The 18886-nt window shown below is 41.3% G+C and overlaps 1 protein-coding gene across 2 annotated transcripts; it reads right to left on the bottom strand.

The window, feature by feature from the left end:
- Window positions 1-795: 795 nt before the first annotated feature.
- On the bottom strand, window positions 796-17295 carry DIO2 (iodothyronine deiodinase 2). 2 transcript variants are annotated; one of them, XM_039534742.1, is made up of 2 exons: window positions 16548-17295; window positions 796-6329 (listed from the first exon to the last, which is right to left on the bottom strand). In XM_039534742.1, exons 1-2 carry the CDS (start codon window positions 16767-16769, stop codon window positions 5742-5744), a joined length of 810 nt encoding a protein of 269 aa, XP_039390676.1. In that variant the 5' UTR covers window positions 16770-17295; the 3' UTR covers window positions 796-5741. The 2 variants fall into 2 exon arrangements, with proteins under 2 accessions (XP_039390676.1, XP_039390677.1); XM_039534743.1 differs by having other exon boundaries at window positions 5754-6329.
- Window positions 17296-18886: the final 1591 nt, after the last annotated feature.

Raw genomic sequence — 18886 nt, 5'->3', positions numbered from 1 at the left:
ACCCGGGGTGGATTTTCTAGGAATAGTTTCTTCTTTGGTTGTTCCAAAGTCCTGGTCAGGATATTAGAGTGGATGTCCTCTGGACAGTGTAGTTAGGTATGATTTACATTGTTACTACTTTTCTTTTTCAGTAACTTGTTTTCTCCTTTTTCATTCTAGGTGTATTTTCACATTTGGTTTTGGGTACAGTGAGTGAGATTTTCAAAACTTGCTGTAACATGTTAATATATAGTTCAAAAAAGCTAAAAATTAAATATATCCCCAAGTAATGTTGGTCCCAATCCTGTAAGGTGCTGAGCAATCTCATCTCAAGCCGTTCCATTCATCGGATGGCTTCTCAATCAAGTGCTGAGTTTTGCTCACTCATTTTGGTGTGCAGATTTTTGCTCTTTAATGCCACCCTTTGAAAATATAGCTGCATGTATACGTGCTGGATGTGTATTACATTGCACACACAAATGCAAGATACATGAAAATTTTCACATGCAATGTAGTGTTTTGTGTGCTTGCCTCAAGCTCATATTTTTAAAAATGTTGCTTGTACTGTGCATATTAAACATCATCCTAGATGTTTCCAAATTGCTCTCTTATCTTTCTCAGAAAGAGCTCGTCAGAGAGTAAACAAAGAAAAACACAGATCCTGACATTTATGTTTTGACATTTATATTTTGCCCACATAAACCGAGATCTAACCATTGCAGGATAGGCCATTTTATTGGAAAAAACAATCCTTCATACTTTCACTGACCTGTAGCACGCCATATTTAAAAATAAAAAAGACCAAAGAAGACAGAATATTTTTGCCTTTAGATTTTATTAAAATACAAGAAAAAAAAGACAAGTCTAAAAAGCACACATTGCACAGAGCACCAATATTATAACACATTTTTGCTGGTTCTCCTATGAAGTATATTTTTGACACCTAAACACACAAACACATCTCTACCCACAGTACTCAAAGGAATGGACATCAAGCAGACCCTCCAAACAGAGATAGCAAAACGCAGAAAGAAATGCCAGTGTGATGGCATCTGAACGCCAACGGAGTTAGTTACTCTTTTGTTAGCGGTCTTCATGAGCACACTAGCATCCCTGCCTTGCCCTCATCCCCCATCTGTACAGCCCAGAATTCAGGCCTGTCGTTTGCTGCATATGGGTCATGCATTGATATGGTGTAGAGTCGAACAAAACTGGCCATTATTCCCTACCTGATACCTCTTTTATTGCTTTGGTTATAGTACTGAATGTATGTGTTAAAAATCTTAATCCTACACCCAACAACATATAAAGGTCTCACACACACCACTGAGACATTTTTAAGAAGCTTCGTGGATCTCTCCATCTAGACAACCTTCAGAAGAATAATCGCCTTTAGCTTTTTGAAGTCCTTAGCGCAGCTGTTCAGTGACATACATTTTGCCATGCATTTTTCCTTTTTAAATGTGCTGGGCCTGATTCTCCACTGCCTTTCACCTTGTGTCATCATTTACACAAGTGCAAAGGAGGAGCAAAAAGCTATCATTCTGGTGGTGTCACTTACACTTATTTTGCACAGGGCTAAATAATAATATAAGGCAAACATCTGTGGAGACTCAGATCCAAAGTGACTTTGCAGACATGCTAGGATATTTAAAAAAACAGTTAATCTCCAGCTACTGCCAAGGGACAGGACTGCATTCCCTATCTGTCTGGTGACTTTCTGAAATATTTTCAGGCATTAGCCTCTTCTGTGAATTCTGTTCAACTTCAGAATGTAAGATTTGCCATACTGGAATAAACTATGGTTATTCTGGTCCAGCAAATGCCTTGTGTAAAGAAATAGAAAAAGGGAAACCCAACCTCACAATGCACCTGACCAATTATGCCATGTTAGTAGCAAAATTCCTTCCTGACTCTACCTAGCAATCAGTTTACATCCTGAAAGCCTGATGATTGATAGTCTTAATTTTTTTAATCCTACTAACATAACTGCAGAAGTTAATCTTACCCATATGTGTCTATTTGTATAATTAATGGTGACATTATTTCATTAATTTTTAAACCTTTTCTAAAAGTTGTATTCTTTTATACCACCAAAAAATTAAAGGAATTGTATTTAATGTTTCTATTAATCACTTACAAAAGAGAAAACATCTTTTTCTCTAAGATCATTTCTTTTCTATTGAAAATATTCTCCTCTGCTTTTTTTGCCATATGTTTTCTGGAGGGATCAAAAGAATTTACAAAATGTATCCTTGTCATGATAACCACAGAGGTTGCCAGCATCTTTGCATTTTGGCCAGGGTCAGGAATTGATGTTGCCAAGAAAGAAAGTTCTGATCCTTGAGGATTGTCTATTTACAGAAGACAGTTTTATAATCCCCTTGCTGTGCAATGAAAACCCATCTATGAATAACAAGACACCCACACATGAGAGAGGGACAAAATAGTAGAAATCCAAAAAGGAGAAAAAAAGCTATGCAAAATTACTGTGACTTTAGCTATGCAAAGGAGTATTGGAGTTACTAATTTGGACTCCTTCTTGTGATCTTAAGATATGTTTCAACAGTCATATTAGACACTTGGGTTGGCATTTTGCAGACAGACAACTAAGACAATGCTAAAAGCCCCAGATTGAAGAAAGAAAGAAAGAAAGAAAGAAAGAAAGATTTAACCTTTACAAGGCACATCGGGTTATATCCTGAAGCAGTTATGGAATGATAAAGTTTAGGATGCCTGAAGAATGGAATAGAAAATAACATTGAAAATATTACATTATTATATACACCCACTGAATGTTTTCATCTGGAATACTGTTTTCAGCTCTCGTCACCCTATCTGAAAAAAGTAGTTAAGCAAAAAGAGAAGGAGTCCAGAAATGGGAGGAAATTATGAGAGATATGGACCCATATGAGGGACTGAAAGATTAGAATTGTTTTGTTTAGAAAGGACACAAATAAGACTTGCATCAAAAGTATAGAAAATAATGAATGACACACAGAAGGAGAATTGGGTGCCCCTATTTACGCTGTCTTATAATACAAGACCAAGGGGAAATTCAATTAAATTGAAAGGCAACAAATTTGATAAAAGGAATCACTGCCACGAGACATAATTGAGCTCAGGTTCTTCATAGAATTCCAAAAAAGGTCCAGGTATTTATATGGATAATGAGGACATCTGTAGTCACACTAGAAAGGATAAAACTTCTAAGGGCACAAGCCAATCATTAACTGTCTGTGGCTCAGAACAAGTAACTCCTGTGGACAGTTTACTTCAGAATGGTCCAGTATAGGGATTCTTACACCTTCTTCTAAAGCATCTGACACTATCAGAGATAGGATACTGCACTAGATGAACTAGTGATCTGATCCAGTAGGCAATTCCTATGTTTCTGTGTTCATAGGTTTAAGGTAGCTCTCCCACACAGTCATAGAAATGTGTAACAATCTACCATAGTAATTGGTAGGTCATGATCACTTCACTGAATGGTCTGAGAAGTCAGGCTTATATACCAGAAGGCAGACATTGGAGTAGATGGATATTCAGCCTAAATTTTCCATTGTTCAATTTTTTCTTCTTACCTCTTACTATATACCTTGGCCCTATATACCTAAAGAAGACAACAGTGTATGTCATCTTCCCTTTTTTACCCCTCATCACAAATTACTTAGTGCAATTATGAAATCCTGAAATACAGGAGTAGCATGCTCTTCCATCCACTCAGCTGAACTTGGCTCTCTGAACTGCATTCCCCACCAGCTTCTCTGGGATGCTTTACCAGGGTTTGTGTATGCATCCATTTTTTTTAAAATGCCATGTGCATTAGCTGAATTGACTCACACCAAAACAAAAAGAAATATGCCAAGTGTGATTAAAGGGACACTGTAAAATAGAAATATTTCTTTTTTTTTTTTTAAGTTCTTCCCTGGGTTTGTACTAACATTTCAGGTGATTAGCAGGGTAAGAGATTTAACACTTTCCTTTAATTTTCCCCACTTTATGCTGTTTGCTTGTTTTGCATTTCTCTCAGCTTGGACTGTGAAACTAGGCTGGTCAGGTTCACTCTTGTAATTAGTCAGTTTCACTTCCCAGTTCTCATGCACTAGCACAATGGAAGCATGTCCATTTGTGTTAGGTTTTGTAAAATCCTTTAATTTTTTACAAAACCTAAACATACTTAAGGCCTAGACCAAGATGACAATGTCTCTTTAAATATACTTCAGAATATTCCCCTCAGCCATTCTTGAGAAACATTTGTTACAATTGTTCTTGATAAGTCACTCAGTTCATCCTTAACTTCTTCAGAGAAATAAGGTGGTGACTGTGAGGCCAGTGTGATGGGTTTTTTTCCCCCAAAGGCTTCTGAGAAGAAGAATGAAACATGAACCAAAATGCTATCCTGCCCAACAGAAACTGCAGTTGCTGAAGCTAAAGACTGTTTAACTTTCCAATGAACTAATATGGCTGTAAACTAATTGCAGGCATCTAGGATAGCAAAAATCAACATGACCACTTTAACAGGGTAATCAACTGGACAGGTTTCGATTCCAATGAGGTAAAGTGGTGTGTAACTCCTGCCCCTGCTCAAAAATATGCCTGCTATGTCAAAAGAAATAAATTACTTTTACAAAACTAAACACAAAATAACCCCTAATTCTCTCTGTCTCTGCTGTTTCTCTTTAAGAAAGAAAAAGAAAAAAGCAGTGATTAATACATCTTTTCAGTGCCACATATTGAAGGCTGGCATCAGCTGAACTCTTCTCTCTTGCCCTGTGTGTGTATATCTGTGTGTGTTGGTGACAAATAATCCCACTTTCTGAATTTTCAAAGTGAAAAGTTATAGTTTTATTACACAATCTCTGTTTCTTTCTCCCTCACTCCTTTTGATCTTAGGATCTTGCAGACTCTTTCGTCTGTATCCTTCTCCCTCCCCCGCCCGCCCATCACCTCTTTCCTTCACTCTCTCTCTCTCTCTCTCTTTCTTTGTCTCACAATGGTGACCAAGGTGTAGCCTGAGAGCCAAATGCAGCCTATGGAGTTCTACGGTGTGGCTTGCTGCCAATTTAATTGTTAACATACAGATGCCTAAGAGTGTGTGTGTGTGTGTGTGTAGTGTGTGCACACGCGCATACTGTACACACACACACACACACTATGCAGAGAGGCTGCCCGTAGAGAGAGTACCAAAATCCACATACAATGTTTCATCTTGAACTGAGCAGCCAGTTTGCACTGCATGGTGGATCTTGTAGTCTCTGCTGGGTCATACCTCTGTATCAAAAAAGGAAGGCAGCCATAAGCCACTCCATTTTATGCAAATTAATTGAAGGTCTCAGGTTGCTGGCAAGTTGCCTATACAGGCCTCAATGGAAAAGTGAGATGTCCCTGATCAAATACATGAGGTTGCCTCTCCGCAGAATCGCCTTCCAGGAAGCAGTGCTTTCTTCTGAACCTAAAGTCAACATGTTGTTAAAAGGATGGGTGAGAAATCTCATCCCACCACCTTTCATGCGCAGCAGCAGCACTTTTCACAGTGGCCTTTTCTGCCCTGTTAAGAAGGCAGGAGTAGGATGGTCTCACACAATTCTCTTTTTATGTGCTGTTTTCTTTTTCTTTTTTTCCTGGCTTGCATTCATTTGACCTTATTATTGAACCTGTTCTCCTGCAACAGGCCCCGAAAGGCCTATTGTAAAACCGTGTGTTTTGTTCCCTTTTATATCACTTTAAAGGGACAAGGCTCTTGACACACTTTACTCATCTCAGGCTGGATTTCATCTCTTGCTGAAGTTTTGCTCCAGCCAAAGCCGGACTTCCTGGAGGTTGTAGAAAAAGGGGCCCTTGCCCCCCAAGTAGGCAATTTTCTGTCTCTGCACGATGCACACTCGCTCGAAGGAGACCCCATAGGCCACATTGGCATTATTGTCCATGCAGTCAGCTACCACTTGGCACTGGGATGGCAAGGAAAACCGCTCCAGGAGCTGGTGAGCGGCAGCACATCGGTCTTCCTGGTTCCTGTGCTTCCTCACCTCAAATGAGGAGGGAGAGATCCCAGGGGCGGCCCAGCCATCCGATGGGTGAGCCTCATCGATGTAGACCAATAGGAAATCGGCCACACCTGAGAACTCCTCCACCAGCTTGCCGAAGGCCGACAGCTGGTTCGTGAATGGGGGTCAGGTGGCTGAACCAAAGTTAACCACCAGCGGGCGCTCTGAATTGGCAAAGTCCAGAAGGTGGCACTTGGTTCCATATTTCCCACCAACACTTTTTCTTCTGCTACTGCTGCTGCTGCTGCCGCCATTAGCTATGTGGATCACATTGGAGTTTGGGGCTTCTCCTCCCAATTTCACCTGATGTCAAAACAAATAAAGACATGATGAGTTACTGTGACTTGCTTCCACAGTGTCCTTCATGTTCACTCTCACTAAACAAACACAGTCAGCTGTTCAAATAACACAGTGTGCTCCCTACACAGAAAATGCTGCAGGGTTCCTGGTTTTAAGCAAATGATCAATATAAGACCAGTGTCTTCTCCCATTGCTGTGTTTCTCCTCAAGCAGCAGGAGGAGAGAAGAGTGTGGCTAGTGTCTCAAGCAGGTGGTTGGTAGTTAGGTGTTCATGGCCTTATCCCTAGATCTGACTCTGACTCACTGTGCGACTGTGGGAAAGTCCTTGCACCCATCAGTGCCTCAGTTTCCCCATCTATACAATGGAGATAATATACATGTATCACACAACGGTGTTGTGAAGATTGACTAAAGTCTACAAGGTTCTCTGAAAGATTATATGGAATTACAGAGTACTATTATAAAAGACAATAAGTCTAGTCACTGCAACTCCTACACATCTCTCCTTAGCATCAAGCTCTATAATAACAATGTAATTGTCTTTTTATTTCCCTGATAATTTCTCTCTCTTCTCATCTCCTGCCTATCTCATGATGTTCAGAAAAATAGTGTTTTGACTGAATTCATATAGGGCCAAATCCTGAGGTCCTAATCCAGACTGTATTCACTCCTAATGACGCTAGCGGAAGTTTCAATTGAGTAAGAACTCAGTAAGGACTTCTGAATTTGGCCCACAGAGGTCATCTCAGATTTCACTACCAAGCGTTGCCTCCTGAAAAACCAGAACCAGAATGCAGAATGCTCAGCTGATGGGGGAAAAAAATCTCCATTATAGCTAAAATCCAGCAATGAGCACATTGTAGGTACAGGGACTTCCATCTCTTCACCTGAAACCTAACTGTCCCCGATGAATACATGATCCTTCATGGTTCAGTTCCATTTTTTCAAAGGGTAATTGACACTGAGCCTGTTCTTCCTTTCCCCTGACTCTCTCTTCAAGCCAACAGATTTTATGGGAATTTTTACTGTTGTATATAGCTAATTAAAGAAGTTCCCAATACACCTGTGAGGTAGATAGGCCTCATTTTGTCCAAGTTTTTCCAGTTTTACTTTGGAAAAATATTATGAATGAAAAATTTTGACCAGCTTTATACTCATCAATAAATTTGAGGAAAACCACAATCTGCTCATGAATATTATGTGGGCAGAAAAAGAGGCTATATTCACTGAGTAAATTCCTCTTTCCCAACTCTGCATTCAGCTCTACCAAATGCCACTTTCGCTGTTTAGATTCCTAAACCCTGGAAGGAAAAATCAAAATAGTTTCAATTGGACATTAGTATAATAGTGCCCTTCAAGTATTACTTCACATTGGTGCCAAGGGTGTTAGCATGTGTGACTGTGCTCCAACAATGCAAGGGTGTTTTCTCTGCCTCCCATAGGCAGAGTATTCCTTGCAAACCAAAAAGATGAGGTTTGGAGACAAAATAAAAACTAGTTCCATGACATCCTATAGACTAAAACGCCACCAATATATCCCCCGGTGTGGCTAACCTCATTTTATTTCCCACAGACACAAGAAAGTCTCACGGCCATGGGGTACCTATCATGTTAATTTTTGCTTCGAGGAGAGTTGTGTTTGCCGCTTTGTCTTTAATGAGACATCCTTGCCAAGCAGGCATTCACAAGGCATTTTCTGCTCCTGCAGAGGAGTAATTAGGTCGGTGCCTCGTTCCATGCCAATGTTAGCCACTCCAAAAACCCAACCCTGCCCAGTCATTAATGCTTAAACACAAGCAGCAACATCTCCGCTAATTGGTCTTGATGAAGTTCTGACGTTCCCAAAGGGCCTCTTCATTTCACCAGACTCAAGAACGGGATTGACACGGGATGACAATATCATCCTCACTGATCATCTGCATTGTGGGGCTTTTCTGTTCTCTTTGTTGTCATTATTTATTACAGAAAGGAAAAAAATAGCTATTGGAAAAAAAATTGACGCAATGAAAATGCCTACCAAAAAAGCCACATAATAGTCAGCCCAACTGCTTTGAAATCTTACACAAAAGCTGGCAAAAGATATGTTCTAAGAAACAAACCAGCAGAACTTCTCTCACATGCAATAACTCTGGCTCCAGCATTTATATAATCACGCACTTCTGTGCTGACTGTTTAGTCACTCAACGCTGGCCTTATGGGTCCCAAGCTGAGATGGATGATCCTGCTTTCAGAGGACAGCAAGCTAGCCCATAAACTGTGATCCCCCCCGCCTCACCATCTCCACAAGCAAAGGGATTTCCCCACCTCAAAGCAATAACTTGCACTGTTTGTGCTTAAGGCCAATCCTGCATTCATTTGACGGCTCTGATACTGGGCATCTCGTTCTGGAGCGTTGTGCACAGTGGAAAGGGGGAGCAACGCTAATGCTGCTTTAGCATGTCAACTGCAAAATGAAGGGGAAGGGGAGGAAAAGAAAGACCTATTCATAAACCACAAGCTGGAAACAGAACATACTACTAACTTTGTGGTACATTTTCCACATGGCCTGGGAAAAGCCCCGTGGACAAAACATCATCTCCTGATTTGCTTTCTTTTTGCTTTGCTTTTTATCAGATCTAACGTATCCCTCTTGGGATCCTGTGCATTGAAAAATTGCTTTCATGCCCCACATCAGGGATTTTTGAACCGTTGGGCAGGCTCATCAGGCTACATCAACTCCCTAAAGAAAATAGGTGTTGCCAGATAATTAGCAGGCTATGGTATTAGCCATTTAAACATGGACATGCCATATTAGGGATTGGAGCCCAGCTACTGGCTATGGACAGAACCCCCTGAGCTCTTAACTCCCTTTCAAGTTCTTCTCTTTGCTTTGATTCTATTCAGTAAAATGCAGCCCCAGAAGAGCCTGTCATTTCTCCGAGCCTCATCCAGATGTTAGGCTGTGGTGGCAGAGTTATTCAGTATTAGTAGTATTTGCTTTTTTACAAGACCCAAAGTTGTGTAGGAATCCCTCAGTGCTTATAAATCACCTAAGGTCCCTGCCTGGAAGAGTATACATTAATGTGCACTGTTCATTCACCACAGGGAAGAAGGGATTTGCTTTTAGAACAGTGTGTACAACACGGGGAGAACAGGGGACGCTGGATTTCATTGGTGCTCTTGCTCTTTATTTAGGTTCAGGTCTCTGAGGCTGGGGGAGAAGAAGAATTAAAATTACACAGTCCTAATAAAAATCATTGGCCAAACCCTGCCCTCCTTACTCACTTAGGAACAAATTCTGCCTGGCCCATATATAAGAATGCACTGCGGGGGCGGGGGGGGGTCGCATAAGGCGTCCTTGCTTCCCACATAAGGATCTGGCAGAATTCCATTTCTACTCCCTCTATACTCCTCTAGGGGCGCATAATGCTCCAAAGACGGGTGGGAGTAAACCATGGGGAGGCAGGGCCATGGAGTGTAACGGACTTGTGAGTCAACCATGGCTCTGCACCACTCGTAATTATGGGCTATACCTACAAGATGTGACTGAGGTCTTTATTATTAACGTTATTTGTTAACAATATTGCCAGGGGCACTGTGGAAGAGTTGGCAGCCCTACTTCCTGGTTCTGGAGTTCAAGCCCAAGCCCCGTAGAGTTTGGGTTCCCAATACTGAGGGGAAGGTTTAGTTATTATTATTAGTTTGAAGTTTATTTTATTATCATTTGTATTTGAAAATTTCAATGAAAATAATTTTGCTAATGTTACGTTTTGTAAAATCAGTGCTATTAATACAGGTTTGGGGGACAAATATTTTTAAACACTAGACAATGCTTACATTTTGGACCTAAAACTATTTGACAATTCATTTTTAGCAGGGGGCTTATTTCATAAGTTCCTCTTATTGCCATGAACTTCAAAGAAAGACACTTCCTTACCCTCCAGGTCAAAATTAACAAAGTGATGAGTGCATAAGGGTTCGAGCTAAGAGGTCTTTGCTCTACTGTCTGAAAAGCCTCCCAAAGTAGCATTGTAACCCAGTGGTATGCTGAATAGCTGACCAATAGGAAATGAGGCACTTGCTCTTTATACTACCTTTGCAAATATTGCTCTGCAATGTTGCAGAACATCGTTGAGCAACCCATGTTGTCATAAGCTGTGATGCCCTTCCAGATGTTGAGTTGCATACTGGTGCTTCTAGGAATGAGTACATTTATTATATAGGAAGAGGGCCATGGGTTTGATGATATGTCTGGTGATTTAACTGAGCCTCCATCAGAGCTCATAGCACTGATTTAATCTACAGAGTTCTGGTTTCTGATCTGAACATCTTCCAGAGATGGGCCCATCCCCTGAAGATTGGATCCAGATCCAAACTTTCTCTAAATTCTGGAGTCTTCATGTGAGAACTTGCTTTTGGTTCAACCCTTTTTAGAGACAGGAAGGATCTACACACACACACACACATAAACTTAGCTATGAATCTGTCCATCAAACTATTTATATCATTCTGATCACTGTAGTATTGGAGAGAGAGAGAGAGAGAATGTCTTCTGACATTCCAAATAATATAGCTGCTTCAATCAAATTCCATTTAAAATACAATCCAAATATAGAATTATCCCTCAAAATTACACTGGCACTGAGGTGCAGAATGGGCAATATTCAATCTTGGACAAGTGACAGGTTTAAGATCCTACTTCCTGCTACCCTTTGAGGACTAGAAATGAAAGCTATAAATCACGGCACAGAGAGCTTCATAGCTTTCCAATGGGATACCCATTCCTAACTTTGCAATGGAATTTTTCCATTGTCCTCTTGTTATAAACTATTATTCCACGCAGCAGCAGAAACTTGATGCCGCCTTTTGGTTAGGACATTATCACCTGGGAGGATCTAGTAGCAAAAACAAGACTTTAACATCCTCAGTGGGCAAATAATAGATACTTTGATTTACTTGTTTAGCAAATGTACATACAGCATTCTCTTACACTGGAACATTTTACTTAAGATATTTTCCTCCTCCCTCCCCCCTCTCCCCCCAGCAGAATAGGAACAACTGAGTAATTCTCTGATGTTTGTTTGTTTATTTTCTCATGTACATTTTATCTGTGATTAGTATATTTCTTACAACTTCCTGAGTTCTGGTTTCTGATTTGAACATATGCCAGATTAATTGTTGATAGTAACTACACTGTTCCCTCTTGATGATTTATATAACACCCTCCTCCTTCTCCTCCCATGAGGAAGCAGAGCCATGGGGTGTAGTGGCCTTGTGAGTCAAACATGGCTCTGTACCACCCCTAATTATGGGCTGCACATACAAGATGTGTTGCAAAGAGAGGTTCTTTAGAACAAGGTTAACTATTATAAGGGGAGTTAACAGAGCTAGCAGACTAGGCAAAGTAGCTTCCTCTCAGAGAAAGCCTAGGGTGCTTTTTATTATTTAGACACTTCTTTTTACTCTTAACTGTTCTGTAGTGTTGCTGTGTGCTATTTACAAACAGCTGTGTTCCCCCACAGAAGTGGTGAGTGAAATGATTACTAGGAAAACATGTATATCTCTCTGGATTCATATACAGAGAGAAAGAGAGAGTTTGGGGGATATTTACATTGCTTCTGAATGAATTATGTAGGTCATCCATATGATTGACAATAAAGCATTTATTTCACACCACATCAAGTATTCTCTATATGCCTCATATCCTACAGAAATGCAGAAAGCCTGTTATAGAAGGATTGAAAAATATTATTGGAACTATATTTAACTCTTCTGATGGTAAGGGCATGTACCTTAGCATCATGATGAATTCAGCTGTTTAGAGTCCAGAAAGGGAGATTAAACTGTTAACTGACATATTTAAAACACTTTTAAAATGACCTAAAATAGCTTTCTTATACATAAAAAAAATCATAGTTTTGAGGTCCAATATTTGGGATCTTCCAGAACTAGAAGCAAGTCCTGTCAGAAAGACAGGAATAACAAGCACAAATCTGGGTGTAATGTACTATGTCAGGGGTAGGCAAACTTCTTGGCCCAAGAGCCACATCTGGGTACGGAAATTGTATGGCAGGCCATGAATGCTCATGAAATTGGGGGTTGGGACGCAGGAGGGTGCTCCGGGCTGGGACCAAGGGGTTTGGAGGGCAGGAGGGGAATCAGGGAAGGGGCAGGGGGTTGGGGCATGGGAGAGGGTCAAGGGTGCAGGCTCCAGATGGCGCTTACCTGAAGCAGCTCCCAGAAGCAGCAGCAGCATGTCCCCACTCCGACTCCTACACAGAGGCGCAGCCAGGTGGCTCAGCGCGCTGCCCCGTCCGCAGGTGCTGCCCCTGCGGCCCATGGGAGCTGTGGGGGTGGCACTTGGGATGGGGGGCAGCATGCAGAGCCCCCTGGCTGCCCCTACGCATAGGAGCTGGAGGAGGGACATGCTGCTGCTTCTGGGAGCCGCATGGAGCCACAACACGCATGGAGCGGGGCAAGCCCCCAGCTGGACTGCGAGAGCAAGGCAAGCCCCAGACCCTACTTGAGGGGAGCTTGAGGGCCAGATTAAAACATCTGAAGGGCTGTATGCGGCCCTCAGGCTGTAGTTTTCCCACCCCTGTATTATGTGCTTGTCTACATGGCAATTGACCTGAATAGCTATTCCAGAATAGCTCCCCATGCAGATGCTATTCAGGAATAAAAGTCACTTTATTCTGCAATAATTAATGCACTTCCAAGACAGAGTAATTATTCTGGAATAAAATCACTTTTGTTCTGGAATAGTATCCACACATGGAACTATTCCAGAATAGCTATTACGGATTAGTTTATTTCACAATAGCCATGCTAATCAATTTTCCCCTGTAAATAAGCCCTTTTAAAAAAAAATTTCAAAGGAAACTAATTTGTTTGGAGAGGTAGTGTGTCTAGTGGCTGGAGAGTACTGGGCTGGGAGACAGGAGACCTGAGTTCTAGTCTCAACTCTACCAATGGCCTGCTGGGTGACCTTGAGCAAATCACTTCACCTCTCTCTGACTCATGTTTCCCCCTCTGTAAAATGATACCTTTGTAAAGTGCTTTGAGATTTACTGATGAAGAGCACTACATAACAGCTAGGTAGTATTATTACTATATGGGACTGGGTGCTCTTGGTTTCATTCCAGGTTCCTTCACTACCTTTTTGTGTGGCTTTGGTCTACTTCAACTATCTGTGCCTCAGTTTTCCTATCTGTAAAATGGAGATTATGAACCGCACAGAGATTTTGTGAGTTCACTTAGTATTCGTAAAATGCTCTGAGATGCTCATTTGACATGCACTATGTAACTGCAAAGTATTATTACTAGTGAAGAAGGCCCCGATTCAGAAAGACAGTTAAGCACATGCCTAATGTTAGGCATGTATTTAAATCCGATTGACATCTACCCCCTCTGTCCAGCTGAATTTGGGAATACAGCAATTAAGTGGTTCTGACATGTAAAATCCATTTCAGGACTTGGAAAAATATACATTTGTGGAGAGGCCCTGCTGGACACTCTTTAGGGTCATGCATTTCACTGTTTTACATTGTTTGTTCACATTTATGCCACAGAGCCGCAGAAGTTTGGTCTCCTTTGGACTCTAACAGAGCAAATTGACTTTCTATTTAACTAGTTTCCCCACCACCCTGCAGAAGTGGCAGGAGACTCCCAGAGATTCATATGCAAGCAATTTACAACCTGCTCCTCTTTCACTGTTAATATTGACCTTCAATGTATTCTGTCATTTCTGCCTCTACAACAGTCAGGAATCTTCAGTGTTTTTTGGGCCTCATCTCTGAAGTCAACAGGAATCTTTCCAATGATATCTATGGTTACTCAATCAGGTGCTTTGTGAAGGCACTGTGATCCTCTCCTTAAGAATCACTGCTGTGAAGGAATTCCCCCCACCCCACCCCCTTTTGAGACTGGGGCGTAAAATACTGGCCCTATTGAAGTCAATATGAATTTTGCCATTGACTTCACTGGGGTCAGGATATCACCCTACATGATACGGTTGACATGTTCTAGGCAGTTTAAAGGTAAAATAAAAGGCTTTTTATTACCTTCTAAGCCCTGAAGTTAAGATTTGAGTTTCTTTGCTAACACTAGTGAAGAGCTACCCACTCCTTCAGGTGTCAGTGATGCCATCAGTAGCAGATGAGGAAACACTGAATCATGAACTCAGGTCTTGACAGGAATGGAAAGAAGGAAGTAATTTAATAGCTTTGTTTTAAAGTGTATTATGCATCATTTGAATCTTCATGTAACTTACTACAGAAGTTAAAGAGTTTTCATGTATATAAGGGTTTTTGGAGACTTTTAAAACATTTCCATTCACCTTCAGGAAGCTAGTGAAAGTCTGAGCCTTCTCCCAGTGTGACGCACAGTGTTCAGAGCCCAAGCCTAGGAGCTGGGAATGCATGAGTGCTAATCACAGCTCTGCTACTGGTTTCCTCTGTACCTGTGATCAAGTCACATGTTCATCTTTCTGTCTCACTTCCCCAAGCAGCAAAATGGGAATAATAACGTTTAGCAGCCTACTTCACAAGGGCTTTGAGACATTTATTTAGTTAATATCTGAAGTGTTTTGGAGATTAAAGTGTGACAGAAGTAATTACAATTCTTATATTTTACAAATGTTTGATTTGTATTGTGGTGAGTTAAGAGATTGCGGTTGGAATAGCTAATGTAGTTTGTATTTGTTTTATATATTGAAAAGTATGTACATGTGCCTAGAGCTTCAGGACAGGCACTTAGTGTTATATATCAAACTAAATCAGTAACTAAGCACCACCATCAGCAGCTCCCTACAGCTCTACTTAAGAGTAAATATATAATGCTATTGTAGTGGGAGGAGAGGTAGCACAACAAGAAATGCTTTTCCGCAGATAAATAGCTATGGTTCAGACAGGATATAAGAGATTGTTAACCTAAGTCCATCAGATGGGTTTTTGTTTTTAAATAATCTTAATAAAACAGCACATTCCAATAAACGGATCACAAGGCTGTGAGACAGCAACTTCTGGTTTCTAATCCCGGCTTTGCTTCATAGAGCTTGTGTAAATGAATACTTAGTTCACAGCAAATCATGGTGTGAATTTACTCTGCACTAGCCTGATGCAAGCTAAGTGTCCACCTTAACCCTCCTGCCACACACCAAAATTTTCCTAGTGCACTTTTGTCTATCCCTCTTTCAACTGGAAGCAGATTATAGAGCACTAGGGAACTTTTACTGTGCGGTAGCTAGGTCCACATGTACTCTTGGTGCTCAGTAGGCTAGCGCAGGGTAGATTCATGCCCCCGTTTGCTGCAAATGAAGCATTTACATAGACAAAGCTGTACTTGCTGGATGATCTGGAGCAAAATCCGTAATAGCTCCCTGCCTCAGTTTCCCAATCTATCAAGTGGGGATACAGTTACTTTCAGGGGTTTTATCCAGGCTCATTAGTTAATGTTTGTTGGAAAGAGCAAGTGTTGTGTAACTGCTATTAGCATTATTAACCAAAATCACCAGCGGACCAAATTCAGTGATGAATCCTGGTCACGTGCCACTTGAGGCATATTGTGCATGCAGCTAAGAAGACGACCAGGCAGCTGTCCCTCAGCTGGTTACAAGTTTATTTTTAAGCTTTGTCATGTCCTGTTTTCACCACCTTCATAAGAGAAAATGGGCTCTCTTTTTTTAAACCTACTCACACTGTTGCAGTGCTTTCCTTCTCAATTCAAAAATGAACAGATGAGCTGAATAAAAATGATGATATAATGACATAGGGTTATTTTTATCCTTTGCTATCAGGGGCATTCAGATCACCTTGAGATGTTATTTAAAGACCTAATCTTTGTATAACTTCTGAAGACATTGCACTGGTTAAATGGTTGACAAAGGTATTTATGTTCAGCACTTATATAATATGCTTCATCCAACACTCTCAAAGCACGTTACAAAGAAAAGTACCTTTATCCTCCCGGTACAGCTAGAAAAACAGAGGCAGGAAAAGGTTAAATGACTTGCCCTAAATTGCACAGAGAGTCAGTGGCAGAGGAGGGCACAGACCCAAGGTCTGTTCAATCCCAATCCCAAACCCTCCTGAAGAACAGCTGTTTTCCATTCTCCCCATGCCAAACCAAACTCTAGTTTAGCGCAGGGCACAAAGGGGAAACACCGCGCAGAGCGCACAGCCCCCCCCCCCGGCACGGGGGTGCCTTTTCTCACCTCCTCTCCGTCCCCTTCCATCTACCCACCTGTTTGTAGGCATCTAGGAGGAAGCTATTCCAGACGCAGCGTAGTCCCTCCGAGGTCAGCATTCTTCGCCACTCGCCACGCGCCGCCTTAGACCGACTCAGGAGCAGCACCATGTGCTTCAGGAGGATCACAGAGTCGTAGAGTGCAAGAAAGAGGCAATTGGAGAAAAAAACCGGCAAGATCTGAAGCGCGATCAGCAAATCCACGCTTAACAGACCCATCTTCCCTGCTGCTGCTCTCCAGCGCGTTCCCTTCAGCTCCCTTTTTTGCCCTGAACACTCATTTAAAAAATAAGATAAAATAAAACGAAAGGCATTTTTCAAAAACTCATCAGCCCCTTCCACCTCCCGCCTCTTTCTCTCAACGGCAGCAGAAATTATGAAATATACTCAAGCCGGTCAAAACCATAACTCAGCATGAAATTCATTCAACTCTGAGCTGCTTTTTCTTTTTCAGATACTAAAATGTTTCCCTTATCCAATAGCCCTTTTGACTCCGTTAAAGACAGAGGCAGCTGTACTTCTACTTCCCTGCAGTTATGAAATTTAAGCAGAGATCGTTCACTTTCCTCTCCTGTCCCATTGTCTCTCAGCTATTTAAGCACTAAGCAGACCTCTCATTTCTGTGTCACCAGTGTTACCAGGTGCAACGCTACTTTTTTTTTTAAGGTCTTTGTACACAAACTTTCTGTCCCTCTCTCTGTGTGCCCCTGTCTCCCTCCTCTCGCTATCTGTCTGTGGTGCAAAGTGCTTTCCCTCTGGAGTCCTAGCTTGCTTCCCTGAAGCCTTTTATACATTCCCTGGCTAATTGCTGCAATACAGAAATGAAACCCTAATCTTGGTAAAGATCTTGACGTCAATGTAAAAGAGGGCTTTACTTTGGCCAGGGCTGCTGTGAATAGAAAAGTGAAATTCTCAAAACTTTTTTTTGTTTTTTTTTTTAAGAGAAGAGAAAAGAGAGAGGGAGGGTGGAACTTTCCTTTGTTGTTGGAGAGGAGAGGAGGGAAATCTCAATATGCTGCTGGCTGCTCTTAAGAAACGCTTTCAAACTTTGGAAAAAGTATTTTCATATGACATGGAAGATAATCCAGCAACACAGGCTTCTGCTGTTGTTTTCTCTTGAGTTTCTCCCCCTTCCCCCGCCCTTGCCCTTTTGTCTTTTCCAGGAAGGTGTGTGAGTTGATGCATCCCTAGAAAGGGGATATTTCTGTACATTTCCCTTCCGCTCCCCTTGAGTACAATGTACACGGTGTTTTAAATATCTTTTGTTGTCTTCTTGGTATTTAAGGAAACATAAGAAAACACCCAGGACTGACTTCATCTGCTGATGTGTAAGAGAGAGAGAGAGAGAGAGAGAGAGAGAGAAGAAAAAAAAAGAACATGCTTTGGATGAGTTCTATTAAAGTTGAAGTTCCTGACTGAAAAGATAATGGACCAGATCCACAGCTGGTGTAAATCAGCATAGCGCCATTGACCTAAAATGGGGGCACATTTACATCAGCTAAGGATTTGGCCCAATGTCAATAACTCATTTTTAGTTTAAAATCTCTCAGAGAACTCAGTATCTCTTGGAAGATCCATGTGTGGCTTGAAAGCCAAAAACCCACTTTGGAACCCCATATTGAAGAAAATGATTTTTTTTCTTTGCATTATTAATTTTCTTTTAACTTTTGTTTTATGATTTAACCGGGAAGTGAGTACTTCTGAGCTATTTTTAACAGTGTTCTAACCTCCCCTGGGAAATATTTCCTGTATTTTGTATTCACTTTTACATTTTTTGTTTTGAGTTTATTTATCTGTTTATTTGGGTGCTTATAAAGCCCCCATCACCACACATCTCAGGGATCAAAGCTACCGGTTGAACTGTACACCTCACCTCTCTGTTTACCCACTGATCAGACATATAGGCAGCAGCAGTGAAAGCTTCTTTCACACCATCTCGCCAATGTGTTGCAACCCTCCCAGGAACAACTTTCAGACACCTCTGGGGGAAAAGAATATGTATATTTGGCACAAATTCTGCTCTTAGGTACAGGTGCAGGACCCACGGAAGTTGATAGGACCCCCCATACACATGCACAATGGTGACATTATGTGTTTCCATTTCAAATGCTGAAATGTTCTGGAGCTAAGCTCAGTTTTTCCTTCAAATGAAATGAGTTGTAAAGTCAAAATGCTGTTGGTGACATCACTCTGTTGCCATAGAAATGCTTGCCGTGTCACTGATTCAGCTTTATAACACCAACTTGCAAAAACAAGTTATTAACAAGCATTTCTATATCCTCAAACATGTACAAGTCAGCATGTTCTTGTGATGTGAGCTCAATGCTAGGCACAAG

The sequence above is a fragment of the Mauremys reevesii genome, linkage group 4, assembly GCF_016161935.1.
Source record: "Mauremys reevesii isolate NIE-2019 linkage group 4, ASM1616193v1, whole genome shotgun sequence".
Taxonomy (NCBI): domain Eukaryota; kingdom Metazoa; phylum Chordata; order Testudines; family Geoemydidae; genus Mauremys; species Mauremys reevesii.
The sequence above is the reverse complement of the archived record's forward strand: the minus strand, read 5'-3'. Positions and strand labels throughout refer to the sequence as shown.